Source organism: Panthera leo, chromosome D3, assembly GCF_018350215.1.
Source record: "Panthera leo isolate Ple1 chromosome D3, P.leo_Ple1_pat1.1, whole genome shotgun sequence".
Classification (NCBI taxonomy): domain Eukaryota; kingdom Metazoa; phylum Chordata; class Mammalia; order Carnivora; family Felidae; genus Panthera; species Panthera leo.
The window spans coordinates 24,625,359-24,647,265 of record NC_056690.1 but is presented as its reverse complement, the minus strand read 5'-3'; the positions used below and the strand labels follow the sequence as shown (position 1 = coordinate 24,647,265).

General features: G+C 58.4%; 1 protein-coding gene across 3 annotated transcripts in view; it reads right to left on the bottom strand.

Moving 5' to 3' along the window:
• The window catches only part of TTC28 (tetratricopeptide repeat domain 28), a 628,165-nt gene that overhangs the window by 6,045 nt on the left and 600,213 nt on the right, over positions 1-21,907 (bottom strand). For 2 of the 3 annotated variants that reach the window (XM_042910405.1, XM_042910408.1), the window contains 7 exons: positions 12,382-12,561; positions 9,479-10,199; positions 7,242-7,366; positions 4,617-4,848; positions 3,960-4,036; positions 2,355-2,378; positions 1,508-1,637 (listed from right to left, as the gene is read on the bottom strand). In XM_042910405.1, the coding sequence (XP_042766339.1) occupies positions 1,508-1,637; positions 2,355-2,378; positions 3,960-4,036; positions 4,617-4,848; positions 7,242-7,366; positions 9,479-10,199; positions 12,382-12,561 (1,489 nt within the window). The remainder of the gene's footprint in view (positions 1-1,507; positions 1,638-2,354; positions 2,379-3,959; positions 4,037-4,616; positions 4,849-7,241; positions 7,367-9,478; positions 10,200-12,381; positions 12,562-21,907) is intronic. The other variant, XM_042910407.1, reaches the window with a different exon arrangement.

Here is a 21,907-nt window from a genome sequence, read left to right as displayed (position 1 = left end):
CTGGCTAACTGCTACTGACTATATTTACTTAGATATTGATTTGCTATGTTTATACCAAGAAGACTGTGCTTTAAGTCCACAGAAAGAGTACAAATCATAAAGGATGTCAGAGCATTGACTTATAGAGATTCAGAGTCCCTATGGGGCTTTGGGGGTTCCCCCATTAAAAGCAAACGGAGCCAGGGGCGTCTGGGTGGCTCAGTCGGTTAAGTGTCCGACTCTTGATTTTGGCTCAGGTCATGATCTCACCCTTCGTGAGATCGAGCCCTGCGTCGGGCTCTGTGCTGACAGCATGGAGCCTGCTTGGGATTCTGTCTCTCCCTCTCTCTCTCTCTCAAAATAAATAAACATTAAAAAAATAATAATTAAAAAACAAAAAAGCAAATGGAGCCAGCCCTAAGTTGAGGAGGGCCGGGAAAGGTCACCTGCAAAATGGGTTATAAATGAGGCCTTATGCTGAATATCCAGGTTTCACAAGCAGAAGAAAACTGCCTAAGGACTGGCTGCTCTGCCATGTCGGATGGCCTGGTCTCCGTGACAGTGACTTGAAGCTGTGTCATCCTCCGGAACCCCCACTCCCTCAGGTTCAGACAAAGGCCTTCCCGTGGCCTCATCTGTCCCTGTGCCTCCTGCACCAGCATGGGTGCCTCACACATATGCTCACCGACGACTCTTCCCTCTGCCTGGGTCTTTCCCCCTGAAGACACCCCCCTGCCTCCCTGCCTCCTACCCCTGCAGCCATCGCTAGGACCCTAATGCTTCTGCCTGTGACCTAAGGTGCTCCCCTTAGGCCAAGTGTCTCCCATATCTGCCCACCAGGCTGACAACTCTAGGAGCGCACGGTCCTCTGCTCAGTGCTGCACCCCCAGAGCCTAGCACCTTGCCTCACAGGACCCAGGCGTTCGCAGAGAAGCTGGTGGAGGGAATGGCTCCCGGGCAAATCACACAGGCACTTAAGTGCGACAGGAGAGCAGCCTACAGCCTCTTGTGGTTTTCGTATCCAGAAACACATCTAGTAAAGGAGCAATGATGTCAAGCTGCCTCAGCCACGTTTCAGTGTCACAAAAGGAACAGAAAGCATCTGGGTGCACAAGAATCCTGGTGCGTGCAGTTCTAGGTCCCCAGCACCAAATCTAACAAATCTAACGGAGTTTCAACAGTAGGATAGAGACCGACCCTAAAACCCTTATTTTGTGACTTTGTTTTCTTTAGCTTTTAATCATGGCTTGATCCCCAATGGTGCTGAAAGCTAGCGCGTTTAGATTAAGATGATGCCTAGAAATGAGAGATGAGACCAAAAGGTAGGTAGGGGAGATGGAACCAGGCTGGAGGGCCGTTTGGAAACTGGGCTAAAGTGCTGGAATCTTTGAACCGTCTTTACATAACAAAACAGCTAAGAAAACACAAAGACCCCTAAGAATCTACCAGCCTTCTCCAGTAGAAACCGGGAGAAACAGGGTTTTGAAAAACGGGAGTGAAGACGTGGGCGAAGGGTGCCCCGTCCTACCTAGAGCCGCCAGGAACTCATGACAGCCCGGGAGCCGCCACAGCTGGACGCTGATGGACACCTGGATGGGGGCCGAGGCGAAGTCCTGCTCCTTCTCGCCCGCCTGCAGCTGAACCAGCACCTGGTGGAGCTGAGGGACAAGAACAGGTGAGCCCTGTGCCTTCCCAGCACCTCTGTCCCCTCCAGCCCGCCTGCGATTTGTCCCCTGTATCACTTCTGCGTCACCTGGTGCTGTCATCCCTAATGACCTCACACGTGCCCAGCACTGGAAGTTCCTTGTATGGCACCTCACGCCTACCGTCTTGGCTCCTCTGGGGAGGCTCGGGGGGGGGGGGGTCACAGGTCAGGGCAGACGCACCTCTTCCCTCCGCGCACTGGTGCTGGGGTTCGGGGGCTAGAAGAGGGGTGGGTTGTAGGACTGGCCGGCCCCCTCGTTAGTCTTTATTAGAACCCTCTTGATGATCTCGAGTTACATGGTGAAGGTATGTTCTAGAGCCTTAGCGCTCACAGAAGAACCCACACGACCCATTCGAGTGCCCGTGGCGACTCGGGTCAGGGTCACTCACTTAAAGTCACTTCCTCCCCTGCTGTTCTGGTGGAGCTTGAGAGGTCAAATCAAGAACACAAGAAGGGTGGAGCAGGAAAGGGGGAGCCAGAGCAGAGGAAGAGGGCAGTCGCGCGAGGTGGTGGCCAGCGGCCGGGGTCAGCCCAGCCCGGGGCGCGCGTGGGCAGGTGCACGGGGCTCCCACAGCACGTGCGCCTGAGCTCACAGCGGGCCCAGGGGACGCGGGGGTGGCGGGTGCAGGGGCTCACCTGACAACAGTTGCTACTTAAAGTAGTTACTCACCATTCCAACCATATTTTTAACAGCCTTCGGCCAGCAGATTATAAGAAAAAGAAAGAAAAAGAGAGAGAAAGAAGAGAGTTTAGACTCAAGCACAGGTTGTTATGCAACACGAGCTGCTTACTGCTTTAGGAAGCGCCACACCAGGCCCGCGGCTCTGACCGGGAGGGGAGAGGAGCGAGAGTCAGCAGGGACACACAGGAAAACAAACAGCCACACCAGGCCAGACGCGGTCAGGGGTAGCCAGGCCCTGCCCTTCCTTGCCAGGAGAGGAGCAGGGCAGGCAGGACTCGGGTGGGAGGCGGGGGGAGGGGGTGCACAGGCCATGTATAGGCCACTCTAGAAACGTCCGTGGTTCCAGAGTGACTCAAGAAATATCCACTGTCTGCCGGCCATGGGGGGGCAGCCCCGGACATGGTGCCTGGGGCCCAGCGGGATAGGAGGCAGAAAGTCCCTGTGATGCCACCCAAAGCAAGAAATCAAGCAGCTGGGTTTTGGGACTCAGCCTTGCCCTGCAGATGTAATTCTAGAATTCTCTTTCTTGTAGAGCACAGGCTTCCAGCCCTCCTGGGTTCAGGACGTTCTAGAAGTGCCTTCCTGATTCTCTCCGACAAGGAGATGTAACACGCTTACTGCAGAGCGAGCAGGAACTAAAGAAGGGGCCATGTCATTGAGCTACGGTGTTCCAGATCTGGGCTGGAAACAACCCCAGGTAGGTGGGGGGCTCCAGGCACTCAGATTTTCAGAGGTTAATCCTAGACAGAACAGCTTTATTTCTGCACAGAAACATTAACATTTAACATGAAAGCTGATAAATAATATATATTGTTTTTTCAAATTATTACACTACAAGATGACCAGAGACAACTGTCCTGTGTAATTCATGGTCGCTATACCATCTGGAAGCCCTCCCACACACAGCGGTCACCCTGGGGTTCACCATGTCACTTCTTCCCCTTGTTCCAGACCCTCACTGGCAGTAGGAAGGTCAGGAGCTCTGAGGCCAAGTTGGGAAGGGCCTACATGATACTGAGAGTTAGACTCTTCCTGATTGCTGAATTAGATCTACGTTCCCTTCAAAGAAAGCACATTTTTAAAAACCTGCTAACCAATATCTTGCATTAGAGTTGACTTTGTGTTCACAGCTGTGGCTACTTTGTTTCAGGCAGGGTTCATACTCTGATCTGGACACCTGTAGTGGACCTGGCAGGCTAGCCCTACACCTGCTGGCTGAGGGAATGTGGCTCTAACACTTGTCAGCAGAAAAAGCTGGCGGTTGGGGATGACAAGGTGCAGGAGGCCACTGAATAGTTCAGGAAATGGCCTGAGACTGCAGGGGACAGGGCCCCTTAGGCATCCTCTGATGCCTTACTGCTCTCGGAACCCAGTGCCCAGAGAGGACAGCACAAGTATCTGCCCCCTGTGCATGCACATGCCTGGGGGGCCGTTTCACCCCCAGCCCTCGCCTTTTCTTTCTAATCCCAAAGGCTGAAAAAAGCAAAAGACAGTGTTACTTGCAGATTCCTATTTAGGGCCAAATCACCCCGTCTTTCCAGCTTGGCACAGCCCTCAGGCCTGGGCTCAGCCGCCCTAGCTAGCTCAACTCACCCGGCTGATGAGCTGCTCGCCAGTCTCCGAGGCAGTGATGAGCTTGCAGAGGGCTTGGAGGGCAGGGTTGGGCAGACCTAAACCAAGAAGAAGGTGCGTGTTACCCAGAAGAGCCTCTGCACTCATAGCCCTCCCCAGGCTAAGAGCCTGAGACGCTCTGCGTCGGTGGCATTTTCAAAAGTGTGGGACAGCCAGGCATGTGGGTCTATGTCTGACTTGAGAAAGGAGAGAAGGGGCTCAGAGAAAGGCCAGTCCTGCCCCTGCTGCAATCCTCCAGGTGTGTGGTCACGTTCCTGGGATCCCAGCCCTGGCTCAGGCAGCATCACCTCCTCTGAGTGATACACAAAAGTCAGCTCTGAGCGCCTGCAGCCTGCTTGATGCTGGGGTTTGGCCACACAGCCAATGAATCTGGCTGTGATCCGAAGCTGCCAATGAAATATTAAGGCAGCTACTGTCTGCCCAGCCTTCCTCCGTGTGACTCCAGGAAGAGGCAGAGCCAGGGCCGTGCCCTGCTGGGGCAGAGAATGCTTTGCTATTTCAGATCTCCTCCACGTGAGGAGAGGTCTGTGTCTGCGACCCTGCCATGTTTTGGGACACTCGCTCCTTTCCAGCTGTGAGAGCCAGCATCCCTATGAATGCAGGGACCGTGAGGCTCACCCAGCAGGGACTGGATCGTGCTGCTGCAATGCTGGAGCCGGTCGCCTGGGTCGGAGGTCGGGAAGAAGACCGCTGCGGGCAGGCCGCTGGCAGGGGGGTCCAGCCGGAAGCCCACGGCGGTAAGGAGGGCCTGCCAGCCGGGGATGCCTCCCACTTTGTTCTCCACGCTCTGCTGGGACGTGTACATGGCGTTGCGCTGCCCGTTCTGGATGCGCTGCAGGGACTTCTCCACCTGCAAGGGCGAGGGGGAGTGAAGCGCCACTCCGGGCAGGGGCAGGGGCCAGCCCCGGTTTCTCTCCCGGAGGCTCTGGGGACACACAGAGCCTAAGGCGTGAAGCCAGTACGCAGCTGCCTGCTGCCCCCTGGGTGCCCAGGCCTGGGGATCCTGACACTGCAGCAGTGGCCCGGCTTCTTGCAGGGGAGGGCACGAAGGGAAAGAAGGTTCCGGTCCATGCCAGCGAGGGCTGGGAGACTCAGAAGAATTCTGGCCCCTCCCGAGCCCACTCTTCTGCTCCCGGCTCTCCCCCACAGACACTCAAATGACTCATCTAAAACCTGCTCTCAGGACTGCCTCAAACCATGTAGCGGTGCCCCATCACTAGGACAAACCTTCAGGCCCCCGAACCCTCTTCGCTGGCCCACACACCTCACACACAGCAAGCAGTCCCCATCGCGGGGCTCTGGCTGGCGGCGCCCTTCTTCCCCGTGCCCCTGACTCCCCCTTCGTCCCTCGGCAGTGACCTCTAGAACCTATGCCTCCCCTTCCACCTCAGGTCCCCCTCCCACCTGCCAGGGCCAAAGCCATGCCTGGCACACGCTGGGCTCAGTGTGTCCAGTCACTACTGAGTCCGCTCTCCCCGTGAGCACCTCCCACAGCCTCCGGCCTCCCTGCAGGTTTCTCTCCTTAGGGGAAAGCTCCGTCCCTCTGGAGATCCCGTGTGCCCTGGGGCACGTGTGCCATCACTGGAGGGGCAGAAGAGCCGTCCAGGATGTCACCTGAGAATTTTCTCACAGTACGACCCTGGGATGCTGGGAACTGACCTCACAGGCAGGACAGGAGTGTTCCTGGGCAGGACAACCAGCTGGCTGGCTGGCACGCCTTGGAGACATGCTGCCCACTGGGGCCCGGGGGGCACCCAGGGTAGTTAGGAGGCAAGGGCTGGTGAACTTGACCCATGGCCCCTGTACTCACCCTGGGAAACGAAGCCAAGAAAGAAGAGACAGCCCTTAAATGTGCCTGAGGGGCCGCAGGGCTGAGTGGGGAGTGGAGAGACCTGGCTCTGGCTCCAAGCCTGGTCTGGGAGAAGAAAGCCAAAGGGGTAGAGAGAGCACTTCGGTTCTCTCAGAAAAGCAGCTTGGGGGCCGCAGCAAGGAAGGAGGGGACTCGGGGGGTGGGGGTTGGGGGGCGACGGGGCCGGAGAGGGTCCTAAGCCGAGCAGCCGAATCACTCTGTGCGGTTTCCAGGCACAGGTCCGAATCAGCCGGGAGAGTCTCCCCAAATTCTCAGAGCAGTGAGCTCAGCTACCCTGGAGCAGGCGGTGTGGGCTGCCTCCAGTCTGGCCCGTGGGCCGCCTGGGGTTTGCAGGTGACCTCCTTCCTACCTGGCCACACACTGATGTCAGGCAGACCCTGAGCTCAGGAAACGTACAGGACCGACCTACCACCAGGATCGCACTGAGCGCCCCCGCCCGGGCCCCGGGCCCATGGGGGCAATAAGCGTGCCCAGCTGAGTGGATGTGCCCACCGGAACCCGGCCCCCAAAGTAAGCTCCCTGCTCAAAGCCCCCAGCCTGCTTCCAGGGCCTGTGTGGATCCCAGGGCCCCACGTCCTCTGTCTCTCGAGCTCGGACAGAGCCATGGCGTGTGCACCTCTGTCCTCCGGGGTGGCAGCGGGCAGCTGTTTGCATCGGGTCTGGAAAGAGCATGGATGTGGCATGGACTGTCCACCCACGTGGACCCCCCGGGCTGGGGCGGGGCCGGTCTTCCCTGCGCAGAGCTCCATGGAGGCTGACGGTTCTAAATTGTTAGAAGCCGCCTTCCAGGTTACCAAGTGGGAGAGCGGAAGGGATGTTGTGTCACTGCTTCTTGGCCCGATGTGTAACTTTTAAATGTGTGGACGCTGATGTGGAGCCTCTGTCTATACCCTTGCGCCGGCCCCACAGAGGCTGGGATTGGCCAAATGCAGGGTCAGCGCTGGACTCTTCCTCCAACCCAATTTCAGGGAAGGCCCGTGCCGTTTGACTCTAAAATACCACCTCTCAGCCACTAGGACCCTACTGTGTTCCAGCTACTCACCTGTTCTCTAATCCTCCCGATGACCTTGAAAAATTCAAAGTTTTATCCCCCCTTCCGGATGAGGAAACTGAGGCTCAGCGAGCCAGGCGAGTTGCCCAAGGCCACATGGCCCAGAAGCAGCCGCGACGTGGGCCCCAGGACCTCGGCAAAGACTGCCACAGCCGTGCCCGGGACACGTGTCGTGCCTGCCGCTCGACCAATTGGCTCAACCCGTGGACGTCTGGGGACGGTGCCCCCTCCACCTGCTCGTGTCCCCCGGTGCCAGGGAAACGCCACAGTCTCCCCTCCTCTCGAGGGCGTCTGCCCCCGGGAGCCTGGGTGAGGCGCTTACCAGGTGCAGCAGCACTCGCAGGGCGTCCCGTGCGCGCTCCGGGTGCTGGAGGATCTCCGTGAGGGCCTGGCCGATGAGCGACGAGGGGCTGTTGAGCTTAACGTCGCTCCCGATGAGCAGGAACCCTGCGGAGAACCAAGGAGGGCGTCTCTGAGCCCGCCCTCACCTCGGTACCTCACAGCCGCCGGGCCAAGAGGGGCCCGCGCGGCAAAGCGGAAGGACGGACGGCGGGGATGTCTAACTCACCGGGGGACCCTAAGGTGCCTTTCTGGCCCCTCCCTTTTAGGAACTGATACTGTTTCGCTGCTCCGGGAGCGGTGGGCACTCGGGGAAGTGCCTCCGTCCTCCTGCTGCACAGGAAGTGAGGGCAGGAAGAGGCCGTGGGGGTCCCTGGGCTGACGGGCCGGGCCCCCGGGGCCCCTTCCCTGGCTTGGCCACCATCCCTAGGAACACCGGAGACACCCCTGTGTCTGTCTGGAACATGTCCGGGGACGGGGCCACCAGCCGCGGGGCAGGAGGCACCCTTCTCTAGCCGAAGGAACGAGCAGGCAGCCGGGGCGGGGGGACCCAGGCAGTGCCTGGGGGAGGGACGGAGGGGTCTCCTCGAGCCACCAAGCAAGCTGAGGGCCAAGCTGCCCCCAGATAATGGAGAAAAGGGGATTTCCAAGGGCACGAAGGAGGCAGGGCTGTTTTTAAGGTGAGCAGGGCAGCACCATTCAGACACTGCTGTCCCCAGCACTGAGCGGTGACTTGTGTGTTGTCCGTCGCTAAAACAAGGACAAAGACGCCACATCCATAAACACGTTGGGAAGATGGGGGGGAGGGATCCCCCAGAGAGGCGCAGGGTGCCGTCAGGAAGAAGCGCCAAGCACGGGGGCCCAAGCCCCTCTGACTGTGGGGAGCACACAGAAGCAGACGTCAGTGCCGCCAGCCGTCATGGGGCTGCCGCCATCGGCCCTGCTTGCCGCGGCTCCCGGTGGGGAAGCAGTTGAACAGCACAGCCCGGCCCCCGGCCCTCCCCCCGCGGAACAGCCGCTGCCAGGAGGTTTGTCTTCAGCTGCATGAGGAAACGGTAGCTTCTGTCCTGTTCCTTCCGGACACCTTTTAGGAAAACGCTACGGCTGTGCCGCTGCGTGAAGCAAGCAAACGTTTCCATTTCTGAACAACACGGCTTGGTGGCCGGGCACCACCGCTGGCCCTCGCCGCTGCCGGTCCGCCTCGGGCCTCCCCTCCTTTGCAAGATGGCGCCACCCCTGTCGTCAGACGCAAACCCGACTTATTTGGAGAGGAAGGGTGAGGCGAAAGCCATCTTGTTCCCGGTTTTTAAACGTATACGTGGATTAAAACGAAATATAAATGTTTGAAAGGGGTGTGTTTGCCATTTCTGTTTCTCGAGACTAAGACACTCTGTTTACGGGTCGGTCCCATTGCTACGGCACTGATGGGAACTTGGCCTTTGCTCTGGAGCATCCTGGAGGTGCAGGGGCCGCCCCTGAGAGACAGCCACAGGCTGACACATCGTGGGGTGCGTCAGCGACGTGGCCCTTGCTGGGTGAGGCTGGGGGGCGGGGCGGACTCTTGGTGCTGGCAGTCTGCCAGGGAGGGCTTCCCGCACGGGAGGGTCCCCAGGTCAGCCCCTGTCCCACCTGTGACCACACGTCACAGACGACACTGTCCCCTCGCTCCCAGACCTCCGAGCCCATGGCAGGTCCGCCCAGAGCACGTGCTGTCGTAGCACACGTGTCACAGACACTGAACCCGCCCCCTCCCCAGACGGTCCACACACGGACGAGCAGTTCTCACCCTCTTGTGACCAGTGAGGGCGCTGAGCTCCAGGAAGGGTGAGGCTCCGGTCACAGAGCCCAGGCGTGGGGCTAGGTCAAGCCCAGGTCTCCCAATGACCAAACCCAGGGTCCTTCTACCACACGGCTCTTTCCTACAGTCCCTCAAGGGACTTCACGCGAAGGTGCCATAAAATGGGTCGTCCAGCATACACGTACGTCTCAGGAAAGGTCGACCCTCATGCTCCAATGGCAAACTATTCTGCGGCTCCCTCGTCAAAAAGACCACCTTAACACCATGGGGGTAAATGACCGACTTGGCAGAAGGCCAGAGTCTCCGCAAACACTGCCCTCTCCCTGCGCCTCCTCGGGGCCCCGCGCTGCCCTCCTCACCCCCAGCGGGGGGCTGGCCGTGAGGACCGAGCCCCGGGGTCCACCAGCGGCCCGTGCTCCTACCTGCCCAGTTGGATGGGTGCGAGAAGGCCTTGCTGCTCTGCACCGCCTTCATGGCCTCCCCCAGGGCAGCGCTGGCTTTCAGGCCGTTCAGCAGGGACGAGTAGAGGGCGTGGAGAAACATCTTGGAAGCGGCCACAGGCACGGGCCACAGGGACACGAGGACACACTGCGCGCCGGCAGCCAGGAAGGCCCGCGTCAGCGCGACGACCCCGTCCGCCGTGACCTTGCTGTGGGACTCCTGAGAGGAGCCGAGGACCACCAGCTTCACGGGAAGCCGCAGGTCCAGGACGTCGGCGGCCGTGAGCAGCAGCTCCTGCAGGGGTGGGCAGTCTGAGATGCTGTCCCCGTCGCTGGCGTCGTCCTGCACCCGCAGGGACTCGGGGATCGTGTAAGGGTGGCCGAAGGAGCTCTTGCCGCCGGCCGGGTTGCCGTCAGCGCCGGGGGTGAGGACCAAGGCCGACAGTTTCCAAGAGATGTGGGTGGCGAAGTGGACGCACTCGGCCTGGGTCAGGGCGCTCATGACCCTCTCCTTGGTGGCCACGCTGCCCACCAGGGGCTGGCAGCCCAGCAGCTCTGACACCATGTAGGCTTCCTCCTCAGCCGACGGCATCGGCCCCCACAGCCACCTGTCCATCACCGCCGGCGGGAGCTTGGGGTTACCGACCACGGCCGCCATGGACGTGGAGCTGGAGGACGTGGGCGGGTTCTTCCTCAGGTGAGACTAGGGAGGGAAGACAGACCAGCGGGCCACCCGTCAGACGGTGGCCCGCTGCCCCGGCGGCGGCAGCCGGCTCGGCCGCAGGCTTCCGGGCAGTGCAGGGCTGGGCCCAGCTCGGCTGCACCTGTTCTCCCACTGACCTCGTTCGCTCAAACGTTCCACACCTTTTAGACCCGGGTGCTCATCTCACGGAGAATCACACGGCGATTCTCCATGTGACAAGCTCTCGACAGTTGGGACCGAACGGGAGAAAGGGCCTCTCCCGTTTGTGAAGCCCTGGGGGCCCAGGGGCAGGAGGTGAGGGCATGTGGTACCCGCCTGCGTCACGCGTCTCACTCCCGCAGACCTCCCTGCGGGCCCTGAAATAAGGGGGACACTCATTCCCGAGGAGTCAGGGCTCTGGGAGTGACCAAAGGCAAGTCAGTCTCGGCGGAGCCAGAGCTAACTTAACACACTCTGTACTGGAGAGATCACGGCTGGCCTCTGCTCCCTGTGCTGCAAAATAGAAACATCACTGAATTATAAAATCGCACAGGGGCGCCTGGGTGGCTCGGTCGGTTGGGCGTCTGACTTCGGCTCAGGTCATGATCTCACTGTCTGTGAGTTCGAGCCCCGCGTCGGGAGCTGTGCTGACAGCTCGGAGGCTGGAGCCTGTTTCGGATTCTGTGTCTCCCTCTCTCTCTGCCCCTCCCCTGTTCATGCTTTGTCTCTCTCTGTCTCAAAAATAAATAAACGTTAAAAAAAATTAAAAAAAATAAAATAAAATCGCACAAAGTCCAGCGAAGTTCTGGTTGCCCCCCAGAGGTGCCTTTCGATGCTGTGGGGGGAAACATCAAGTATCAAGTTATTTCAGAATAACTTGCTGGTGGCTCCACTACGTGGATACCTCGGACTCGGCAGGAGAAGCGCCTGCCGGGCGTCGGGCAGGAGACGGGCCTCTCCCTCTTCCTGGCTACGGTGGCAAACAGCCAGCTCACTGTTGTCATCAGCACGAAGCTCTCTCAACACGGGCCGCCTCTGCCCCTCAGGGTGCCTCTGGCAGCAGGTGCAGCGAGAGGCCCTCCGTGCGGGACAGTGTCCAACGGGGCCAGCTCCCTTCGCATCTGGGGTTCAGAGTCAGCCACGGCCACACAAAATACTCAGAGGAAATAATTTCTTTCACTTCGAACTAATTCTGTTCCATGAGAAGGTTACAATCCAGCCACCGAAAACGGTCAAACAACTAAGGTTTCCCAAGCCCCGCGAGGCAGAAGCTGACCTGGTTTGAACCATGTCAATGACCAAGGTCAACAGGGGCAAAGGCAGATCCCAAGGGGGCTGTCCACACCCAGGGTGTGGGGTTTGGGTTCCTAAACGAGCCACCTTCTCCCACTAGGAGGGGCCCCGTCTGAGCCGGCTCTGTGGGGCTCCGAGAGTGCCGGCACTTGAGGCCATTTTCAAGTTTGAAGACTGGGCAGGGCAGCTGGGCCGCCAGAGTGCATGCCCGGCGGGTCGGGGGCCGTGAGGGTCTGCGGGTTTGGAGAAGGGGAAGAGGATCGGGGTTGGCTGGAAGGCTCTCCAATCAGGCAGACGGGCCGAGGGTGGCTGTGGGGTGAGACCCATGACTCTGTGGATGGCCTACTGTCGCCCTCTTGATTTTTGTGGACATCGCTTCTCACGCTGACTCTTGTGCGGAATGAGACCCAAATCCCTGTCTGTCCCCTGAAAGCCACCTCGTTTGTGCTCAGTTCTTTCGTTGGCCTGTGAGACCCATTTCCACTTGACGGTAATCTCATGTGTCCGCCAGCCCTGTCTGCGGCCCCTCCGCCGTGGGCAGACTCAGCGCCCGGTCAGCATGAGGTCGGGGGCGCCGGGGGAAACCACGTTCCTCAGATACTCAGCCTGGCCTCGGGCCTGACCCGGTGCCTCCGAGTAGCTCCCAACCTTGATGTCACGGCAAAGACATCTGGAGAAAAATGACACACATCACGGCTTCCTGGGACAGCAAAGGACGGTCAGGGGTCAGGAGGGCTGCCCCCCGACCTCCGGACGGATCTACTCCCAGGCCAACCTACCGGGCCGCAAACGACAAAATTAACATTGTGAAGGTATCACACCCTAACCCCCAGGAGCCCAGGCTGGCCAGGAAGACCGTCCTCCGGGCGCCCACCCCACCGCGAGGCACCGCGGCGGGCGCGAGGCTTACCTTGGCCTGCGGGCTGAGGGAGCGGATGGACGGCACGGCGATGAGGGCGAAGCGCTCGTACAGGTACTCGTTGGAGGAGCTTCCCTTCAGGAGGGCGAAGGGGATGAGGTAGAGCTCCCCCTCCAGGACCAGGACCAGCTGCCGGTGCCGGCCCACGGGGCCGCTGGAGTGCATCAGGCCCTGTCGGGAAGCGTGGACACCTGAGCCGGGGCCCGGGAGGTGGGGACCTGCCTGCACCGGGCGTTGCCGAGCCACGTACACGGATGCACCCAGCAAGCACCGGGCAGGCCCAAAGCGTCCATGTGGGGAGCATGGGTGGTGGCTTGGGGCGCTGCCCACGGGAGCACCACCCAGTGGGGGCTTCTGTCCGCCTCACGGGCCCCACCCAAGGGGGAGGTTGGGAGCCAGTCCTGTGTTTTATTTTATTTTTAGAGAGTGTATGCGAGTGGGGGAAGGGCAGAGGGGGAGAGAGAGAATCTCAAACTGAACGCAGAGCCCGACGCGGGGCTCAATCCCATGACCCCGGGATCATGACCTGAGCCGAAATTAAGAGGCGGACACTCAACTGACTGAGCCACCCAGGCGCCCCAGGGGGCCGGTCTTTTTAAGTCGGCAGGGCAGGGTGAGAGACCAGGTCACCTGTCAAGGAGGGGAGTGTCCCACGAAGACCAGGACTGGCCCCAGTAGGTCTATGGGAGGCAGGGGAATTGTTCCAGAAAGAGCCCTGTGAGTCATTTACCACCGAGGGCCAGGCCAGAGGATGCCACGTTGGTCCGGAAACCCTAAGAGCAGTGTAGGCGTGATTCCTCTGTGACACCGTTACTGGGCCCAGGCTGAGTGTGAACAGAGACGAAGCCAAGGCCGCTGCCACACAAGGGGACGCCACCCGGAGCCTACCCGGGGAGAAGACTGAGCGAGAGCACGGGGCGTCTGGCTGCCGGCCTGGCCCTGGCCCTGGCTCTGGGACAGTCACAGCCAGACGCCCGTCACCCCCATCCCCGCTGGCCTGTGCTCCGCAGGAGTGAATGTGCGCGCCTAATCCGTCTGACGTGCTGCTGAGGGCGCTCGACCGAGGCTGCAGAAGGCACTCAGCTAACCCAAAGTGACATGTGCCCGGCGGGACATTCAGTCCGTACAAACCCCCTGTGGCTCTTTCACTTTTTAAAAATTCTAGATGCATCGAAAGAAAGCAGAGATAAAAACTATTAGGCCAATTTGCTTGCTGTTCACTTTAAGAGCTATTGCCCAAGAAGGGGTAAGGAATCACTGTATAACCCAGGGAGGAGGAAGTGGGCTGCGTCACACTGTGTGATGAATTTCTGGGTGGGCCCAGGGAGGCGAGGAGGGCCGGGTGCCTGAGGGCTTGGGAGTCCCCTGGGCCTGGTGGGAGTCCCCACCCACTGTGGCCATGCTGAGGGACCCCCCTGACCCTGCAGGTGGAGGCGGCCCCGGGAAGCTGCCCTGGATGGCAGTGCCCCGACCTTGCTGATGGGTCAGCAGCCTTACCAGAGACAACCACTCACTGCTCAGCGGGGGCCTCCCTGCCCGACACGTGGGCAATGTGGGGGCTCGGGCTGCTGCCATGTGCAAAACCGGGCCCACTCTCGGCTGGTCCAGGGTCACCAGGCATTTGGTGGATGAGATACAGACCCCACCCTCAGAGGCCCTCTTGGGACTCTAGCTGCCGGGGGCCCAAGCCCCCGATAAGTCTCTGCTGGCTGTCACCCCATAGGTCCCGGGCTTCCCCGGGATCCACACCACTCTTGGACAAGCCCCCGGTCACGACAGCACGCACACGCGGGAATCAGAATGAACAGAGGGGTCCTGGGCCAGTGAGAGCTGTAATGCCGAGGCTGGAGGCCATTCAGAGAGGCGTCACTGGAAGGGTCTTTGTACGGACTCTGTGAACTCTCCCTGCAAGACCTTATCGGGGGCCCCAGCCCAAACGTGGGTGATGTCATGTCCCCGAAGGCAGCATGGGTGTCTTCTCTGACAATAAATTCTGATCTCCACGAGGGGCAGTCAGCGTCATGTGGCCCTGCTATTGGGAGTCATTCTCCCTCACCAGGTGACAGCTTCTCCATCAGCCAGGAAGACTGTGGACTGGGGGGAAGCCAGAGAAGTTAGGAGTCCGGGCCTGCTCGCAAGCTTACAACGGTGTACTCAGAAAATGTACCTAAGAATCCCTTACTGAACGAGTTGGTATTAAATATGACATCACCACAGAAGCCTAAAATGTCAGCCCCAGAGGGTGGCGGTACCCACCCAGGACATGACGAGGGCCCTGCCAGGAGGCCGCCCTGGCTGGTGAGGGCTGGGGAGGGCCTGGCCCGGGCAGAGGAGGCCCGTGAGGTCAGCAGAGAACAAGGCTGGGGAGAGACGCGGAAGGCAGGCTGGGGAGGGCCCCACCCGAGGTCAGACAGGAAAGCACGGCTCATGTCAGCTATAAGCACCTGCCATACATTCTCTGCTGAGGAGCCTCCGATGAATGTGCAGAGGTAGGCCTGCGTCACAGGGGATGGGGCTGTGCATGCTAATGCAGATGAGGAGACAGCACGGAGAGAACGGGACAGAAGACTTGCCGGGACTTGGTGAAGAGTGACCTCGGTCGTGAGGAGAGGGAAGTCTCTGGAATTGTAGCCTGGAGATGGGGACAGTTTTCTCTGAATGGACTGCGTCTGGGTCTGATACAGAGGTCTGGGTTCTCCTGGAATGGTGCCTCGTGGCTGGTACTGAGCTGCACATGCGCACAGTCCTGGGTGGGGGCCCTGAATGGGACCCCTGTCCAGACAGTGTGGAAGGAGGCAGGCGACAGCAGCACCGGCTTGTGGGCAGACAGGCCCCACAGCAGACTGAAAGCTCCAGTTAAAAGATACGGGGAACGGACTGAACGTGTTGGAAAAGATGCCCTGGAAACTGTCTTCTGAATTTTCTGCCTCCAAGGATACACGTGCACTGCCTTTTTACCAAAAGATTAGCTATAATCCAATGTGAACTTGAAAATGGAAAATAAAGTGATGTCTCTATCCAAATTACATATCATCTATTAGATGGAAAAAGGAAAGACAATTCAAAGAAAGGCTCCTCTGTGCCTCCGAATGTCAGTCTAGAAAGGGTATTTGCTGGCTTCTTAAGAGTCCTGGGCTTGTAAGATAACGGGATCAGCATCAGCCCCACACCAGCAACTAATACATTCCAACAAATTCCAGCAAAGACTCAGACTTTCTGACTTCTGAAGTGTCTAGAAATGGATCTTTTGAAATAGCATAAGATAAGAAGGCCAGGGGTGCTAAAACCTGTCTACTCCCCCAGTGACGTTGCCCATCCCAGTGTGTGCCAGGCCCAGGATGGAAAAGGGAGAGACCGAGTGCCCCAAAAGGCAGGCCTGGCAATGAGTGGACTCAGGCTAAGCTCAGTCTTTGCACGGGGGGGGGGGGGGGGGGTACTATTCCTTTAGACAGGGCAGGCAGTGGGCACCCTGGAGGTGGGTGTGGGCGGCTGTTAGATTCTCAGCTCCTGGCACCTTGTCAACACCTGCCCTGTGACTGGGTTCCTGCAGCCAGGTCTCCTGTGGAGGAAGCTCGCTGCCGAGCTTTCTCAGGGGAAGGCACGGAGGGCCAATGCCAAGGGAAGGCCTAGGTCAGCAGTAGGTGCAGGGACGTGCAGTGGAGCCCAGGACGTGTCTGTTAAGGACCCTGCAGTCTTGGTCTGGCGATAACCTTCCCACAGCCCTTTCCACATGAAAACCAGGTCCCGGGGACCCTGTGCACTCAGCAGGCCCCCTGCCCCGGCAGGCGCCTGGACTCTCACTGCATACCCTTGCCAACTGGAAGCCGACTGTCTGCCCGCCTGCTCCCACGCAGAGATGGCCTTTGCTTGCCGGCAGCTCAAGACGTGCTCCAGCCTGGCCAAACCAGCGGTCTGTTACCCAGTGGGCTGAACCACACCTTCCCTGGTGTCCACCTTTTCTTGGGTAAACTCCATGATGTCTGTGTCCTGGCTTCTGGCTTAAGAGCTATGTGCTGCACGCAGGTCACCAGGGTTCGGAGGATCTGCCTGCACCCTCCATGTACAGGCAGCTTCGTTGTCACTAGAGGATACAGGAAGCCCCTCAGAGTGCCACAGCATCACAGGCCAGAGGAATAAACACCCCTGATCCTGGGTCCGTGAGTTTTCGGGCAGATTCGATTTGGGATAAAATGGACTTTACTGTTTACAAGGATTCCAGAAGCAAGAACTGCTTGGAATCTGGCCACTACAGAGCTGTGTTACAGGCTTGGGATTTTCTTCCTGACTCATCTTTTTGCTCAAGTGAATTGATCAGACCTTTTTAAGGTAGGGAAACCTCTTCCGTGATGTTTCTGGGAGATCCCGGCATCAGGGAAGGCTGCACACAGTCTCAGCAAATATCACAAACCTGTTGGAAGTAATGCTCAGACCATGACTAAAATCTATAGACTGTACACACTGCAATCCAACAAGAAAAGCAGGAGTACGGGTCAACCCCTTCGACTATATTCTTTGGCCAGACAACAAACCACTGGTTTGCCTGAAGAACCAAATTAAGGGAGGGGTTCGGAATTTAGGTCCTGGGGAAAAGTGACCATCCTCCAGCCAGAGCCGGAAGGGTCTGCCGGCCAGGAGTGTTCAGCTCCAGCTAAATCAGCCAGAGGGGCTGCGCAAGCCGCAGGGGCCTTGGACAAAATTGGCCTTCTCTTTCTCGACAGACCTGGTAACAATGAGCCCTCGTGCCCTCAGGGGCAGGAACCTGCCAGGAGAGGCTGAGACAGCCGCTGTGGAACATCCACTTGAACAGAGCCAGAACCCAGCATTGGCCCAGGTGGGAACAGCACTCACCTCGTGGGAGCCTGCTCTCCCCACCGGTTTTGGTGCCCCAGAAACCAAATGGAGCTAGCTTATTGCCTCCATTTTTCCTTCTCCTAATCAGTTGTAGAAATGTTTGCTGTCCTCGTTTTGAGTATTACTGCAGATGTCTCACTCAGAAATCCATTAGACAGGCTGGTGGTGGGGCGGGCAGCCCTGAGCATGCCAGTCTCAAGGACCTCATCTTCCACTCCGCAGTCTGGAGTGTAGGTCTGATTGTTTCTAGGGACAAATACTCCCTGGCCATCTCCAAACCCTCAATCTATGTACAAAACAGGCACCCAGGTGGTTGTCTCCTGGGGCATTGCTCTGGGGTAAACTGGTTTATCAGGCTACTGGATTTTGCAAGAGTCCTCTTCCCCAGAGCAATAATTCAAGGCACAACCCAGGCAGAGCTGAGTTGCACACCACCCACCCCCCCCTCGCCCCAACCGCACCTTGCAGACATTGATGAGAGGTCTCAGATGCTTCCCAGAGATCTGGTGCTCAGGAAGGCTGTTTCCCAACCTAACAGACCTGAACTGCAAGTTTTAAGCACGTTTCTGGGGATCCTGAAACAGGTAAGCCCACGTCAACAGGCAGGCCAGGAATACTTTTCCTTCTTATCCTGGTCATTCACTCTTTCAGTCTGTCCTACAACCTTGGTTTTATGACTGTAAATATAGGAAACGGGGAATTTCGGTAAATGGAAGTAATGATAAGGATGACAGGGGACTATAACTAGAAGGAGTCCAAACTCCAGTGATCCTGAAAGGGCCCCAAATCTGGACCTGTGGACAATGATTTGAGCAAATCCTGGGCAGTTCCCTGTTCTACGTCTGGCACCTTGATCAAGCAGCCTCTGGCTTTGGGTGAAGCCCTGTGTGCAAACTGAGGGGGTGAATTGGGACCTGAGTGAACAAGGGCTTCCCCTGAGCACCCCAGGGGAGCCTCTTAAGTCCAGGCCCAGAAGCATGGCTTACTGTCTTTTACTCTAGTTTGACTAAAAATAAATGCCAGGGACACAAACAGGGTCCAGTCCCTTTCACACTAAGCACTTACAACTTCTCTTCGGTGACATTTCCTCTCGTGGGTGTCAGACAGGACTTCACTTAATGTCTGATGATGGGTCACGTGCAGACGCGGCCGGGCCCTCCTGGAAGACAGCTGGACGTGCTCGTCCCTGACAGCAAAGGACGGCGTGGTTCCAGGAAAGAGCCACGGCAGGGTTTCCCTTAAGCCAGATTAAATCAAATACTGGTTGAAGCCTAGGGTAAAATATTATTTTGTTCCACTTTTCATACTGTCTGACCTAGTCCCTCAGCCATAGGACTGGGGCTAAACAAAGGCAGTTGTTCAAATAATTATAAGCCCCATGTGAAGAGGCTAATCGTTTTAGTCTTGAAGTGTCAGTGATTCATAAGCTTGGACCTTAGGCTTTGATTTGTCTTTTCATTGAAAATGTGGAAGAGGGTCTGACCCTGCCTGGGAGCTGACGGGGCCGGGAGCGGGCGGGTGGTGTCCTATCGCCCTCTAGTGGCCGCCAGAGCAGGCGGGTGTGCTGGCCTTAGGAAGTGGGAGGAAGCTCCAGGCCCCCTCCTCCACCTAGGCGGCCCACTGAGGAGGCGTCGCTGCAGCCCATCCCACCTGACATTCCCACACGGGATAGCCACCCGCTTCGCACCTCCTCCTCCGTGTCCGGGACGGTGTGTCCCCAACACATGTCAACAAGTACCTGGTGAATGAATGGATGAAACTTCTCAGTCAAGTGTTTTTACTGAAACACCACGGATCCCTTCAGAGAGCCTAGGAAAAGCTCTTGCTCTGACCATTTACTTTAATGGCCTTTGACAGGTTTCACTCTGGCTCCTTTGAGGCTGCCCACACTCCTTCACCGTATTTGAACACCTCGGCCACAAAAGAGAAGAGTTTAACTATCAGGGACTAAGGATACGCTTTCGAACTTAATGCCCCATGTCAAGGTCAGACTGCACCCTGAAGGTGGGCGCGTGGGGCTCTGTCACATGTGTTCGTACGGTGTAGTTCCTGAACTGCATGCTGGCCAGTGGGTCTGGTGGCGGGGCTTTTCCCTTCCTTGGGTAATGCCACAAAGGCTGATTTCATTCGCTGTTATAACTTGTTGAGGGCCGTAAGTCTTCCCCTCCCCAGTCACCACCTTCCCCTGGCTCGGTGGGGTGGGTGTGGGTCCCCTGCGGGCATGCATGATCCTACCCTGAAGTAAGCTAGAATCCTGGCACCTTGCGGGTTGGCGGGGTCAGGGTCTCACTGGATTCCAAGGTGTGTAAGAGCAGGCCCAGCCCCTTCCTCCTGCTTCCCGACCTCCGGGAAAGCTCTCAAGTGCCGCAAAGTGGCCACAGAAAACCCAAGGGCTGATTTGTGCCTTGGGTCCTCTGCTTTGTATGACAGACTAGTCCCAAACAGCAAGTGCAGCATTCCACAAACATCACTGAGTGTCAACGTGTCCCAGGCCCTGTGCCAGCTGCTGAGGACACAGATGAGGGACCATCCTCGCCTTCAGGGAGTGTGGGGTGGGCAGCAAGAGAGGGAAGGTGAGGCTTGCCAAGAGCTAAGTTCTGAGTCCGGTGAGGTATGGGGTGCCATGAAAGACACGGGGCATACATGGAACCCCAGTGGCGGGTGGGGAGGGGGATGAAGCCTGCAGGGTGGTGGGAAAAGAGGGCAAGGAAGGTTTCAAGGAGGAGGGTGCACTTGAGCTGGCCCAGAGAGAGGCGAGGAGCTCGTCAACTCCAGATGACCTGAGTTTCCAAGTATGCGCTTGGTCACAGCCAGTCTCCCCCTCTGCCCTCCGCCCCCTGCCCCTCCTCACCGCTCCCACCAGCCCCTTCTTGCCCCTCCTCACAGCTCCCACCAGTCCTTTCCTCTCCCTGCCCCTCTTCACCGCTCCCACTGGCCCCTTGCACGTTCAGGGACTAAGTAATCTGGGACCCAGGTGCAAAAGGAGAAATGCACTCACTCAGAAGGCCCGAGTGAGTGAAAGAATGGAGGGTCCCAATAGACTTCAGAGGGGCTGGGGCATCAGTGCACGATGCAGAGCTCAGGGCGGCAGGCAGTGGTAGTAAGTCACCAAAACGGTCTTTGTGACGACTGATGGCAGTAAAGAAAACCTGAAAAATCAGCCTAAGGGTACAGGTGTATATTGCTTCCCTGAGATGTGGCACACAAATCACACTCTGATAGCATGCTGTCAGAGGTGCTCTGAGCTGGGGCGCTCTCTGCAGTCCTGGCCCTTCCTTAAAAAGAGGACGCCAAGGGGACAATGGTCCTAAGAAGAACAGGACAGCCCAGCGCATTGCAGGAAAGGTGGAGACAGGACTGGGCCTCTGTGCTGATGGGCCCAGAGGCCTGGGGTGCTGGGAGGGGCAGTGACCGGGTCACAGCAGCCACCTCTCACCAGGGACTCTCTCTGCTTCTGCTGCCCTGCATGCCCCTCAGATCCCGCTAAGCCCAGCCCTGCTCTGACCTGACACACTCTGTGGGGTCGTCCTCATTTTCTAATGAGGACACAGGTACTCGAGGAGGAGAAACAGCTTGGCCAAGGTCACCCAGCCAGGGGAGGGCAGCGTCAGACAGGAGTCCAGACGGCCAGCCGCCCCCGGCTCCCTGAGCGAGGGAAGTCTGGAGGGCCCAGGCAGGGGGCACGGCCTCCTGAAAAATACCGGGCGAGTGCCACGTGTCCTTGGCCAAATGCTTCTGCATTTCCTGGGGATGAGGAATCACTGTCAATGTGGGGTTTCCTGAGGAGGCACATCACCTCTGCCAGCGGGCTGCAGTGGGCGAGGGTGCTGCCGAGGGGCCACCCCAACGTCTGCAAGACAAACCTCCCACCTGGCTGCACACAGCGGCCAGGACGTGCGGGCTGGGAAGGCCGGCAGCCTGCTGTCCAAGGGCCCGTCAAGCACGTCCTCCCTGTCTGAGAGCCAGGCCCCAGATGCAGGCACTCTGGGCTCTCCGTGGGGTCTGTTAAGGACTGCCTGTCAGGGACACATTGAAGACCTAGCCCCCTGTGGAATGGTACTGGGCGGGGGGGCGGGGGGGGGGGTTGGGACATAATTCGGTTTAGATGAGGTCATGCGAACGGAACCCCCATGATGGGGCCGGTGCCCTTACAAGAAGAGGAAGGCACCAGAGCCTCCGTGTGAGGACACAGTGGGAAGAGGGTTGTCTGTACCCGGGAAGAGGGGCTTCGCCAAGAAACTGAATATGCTGGCACCCTCACCTGGGACCTGAAGCCTCTGGAGCCATGAGAAATAGATGTGTGCTTTCTAAACCACCCGGTCCACACCGTTTTGTTAAAGCAGCCAGAGCAGACTAACACACAGTCACATACAAACGCATCTGATAGGCTCACCGTTCAGATTCAAAAGATCCCCGAGCCCTTTGGGTTCCCCAACCCAGGCGGAGAACCGTGTCCAGATGGAAGGATGATGTGCGAAGACCAGAGCCACAGAAACCCATCAGGGGCCGTTCTCAACCTTTTCAAGACATCCAAAGTGAAAGGGTGTCTTTGATGCTGGACTCTGGGGTGGAGTCAGTGGCCCCTGACGGTGGCAGGGGCCGACGGATCTGTTCTCGGCAGACAGCACGGCCCTGGCATGAGCTGCTCTGGCAAGACCCTCGGACG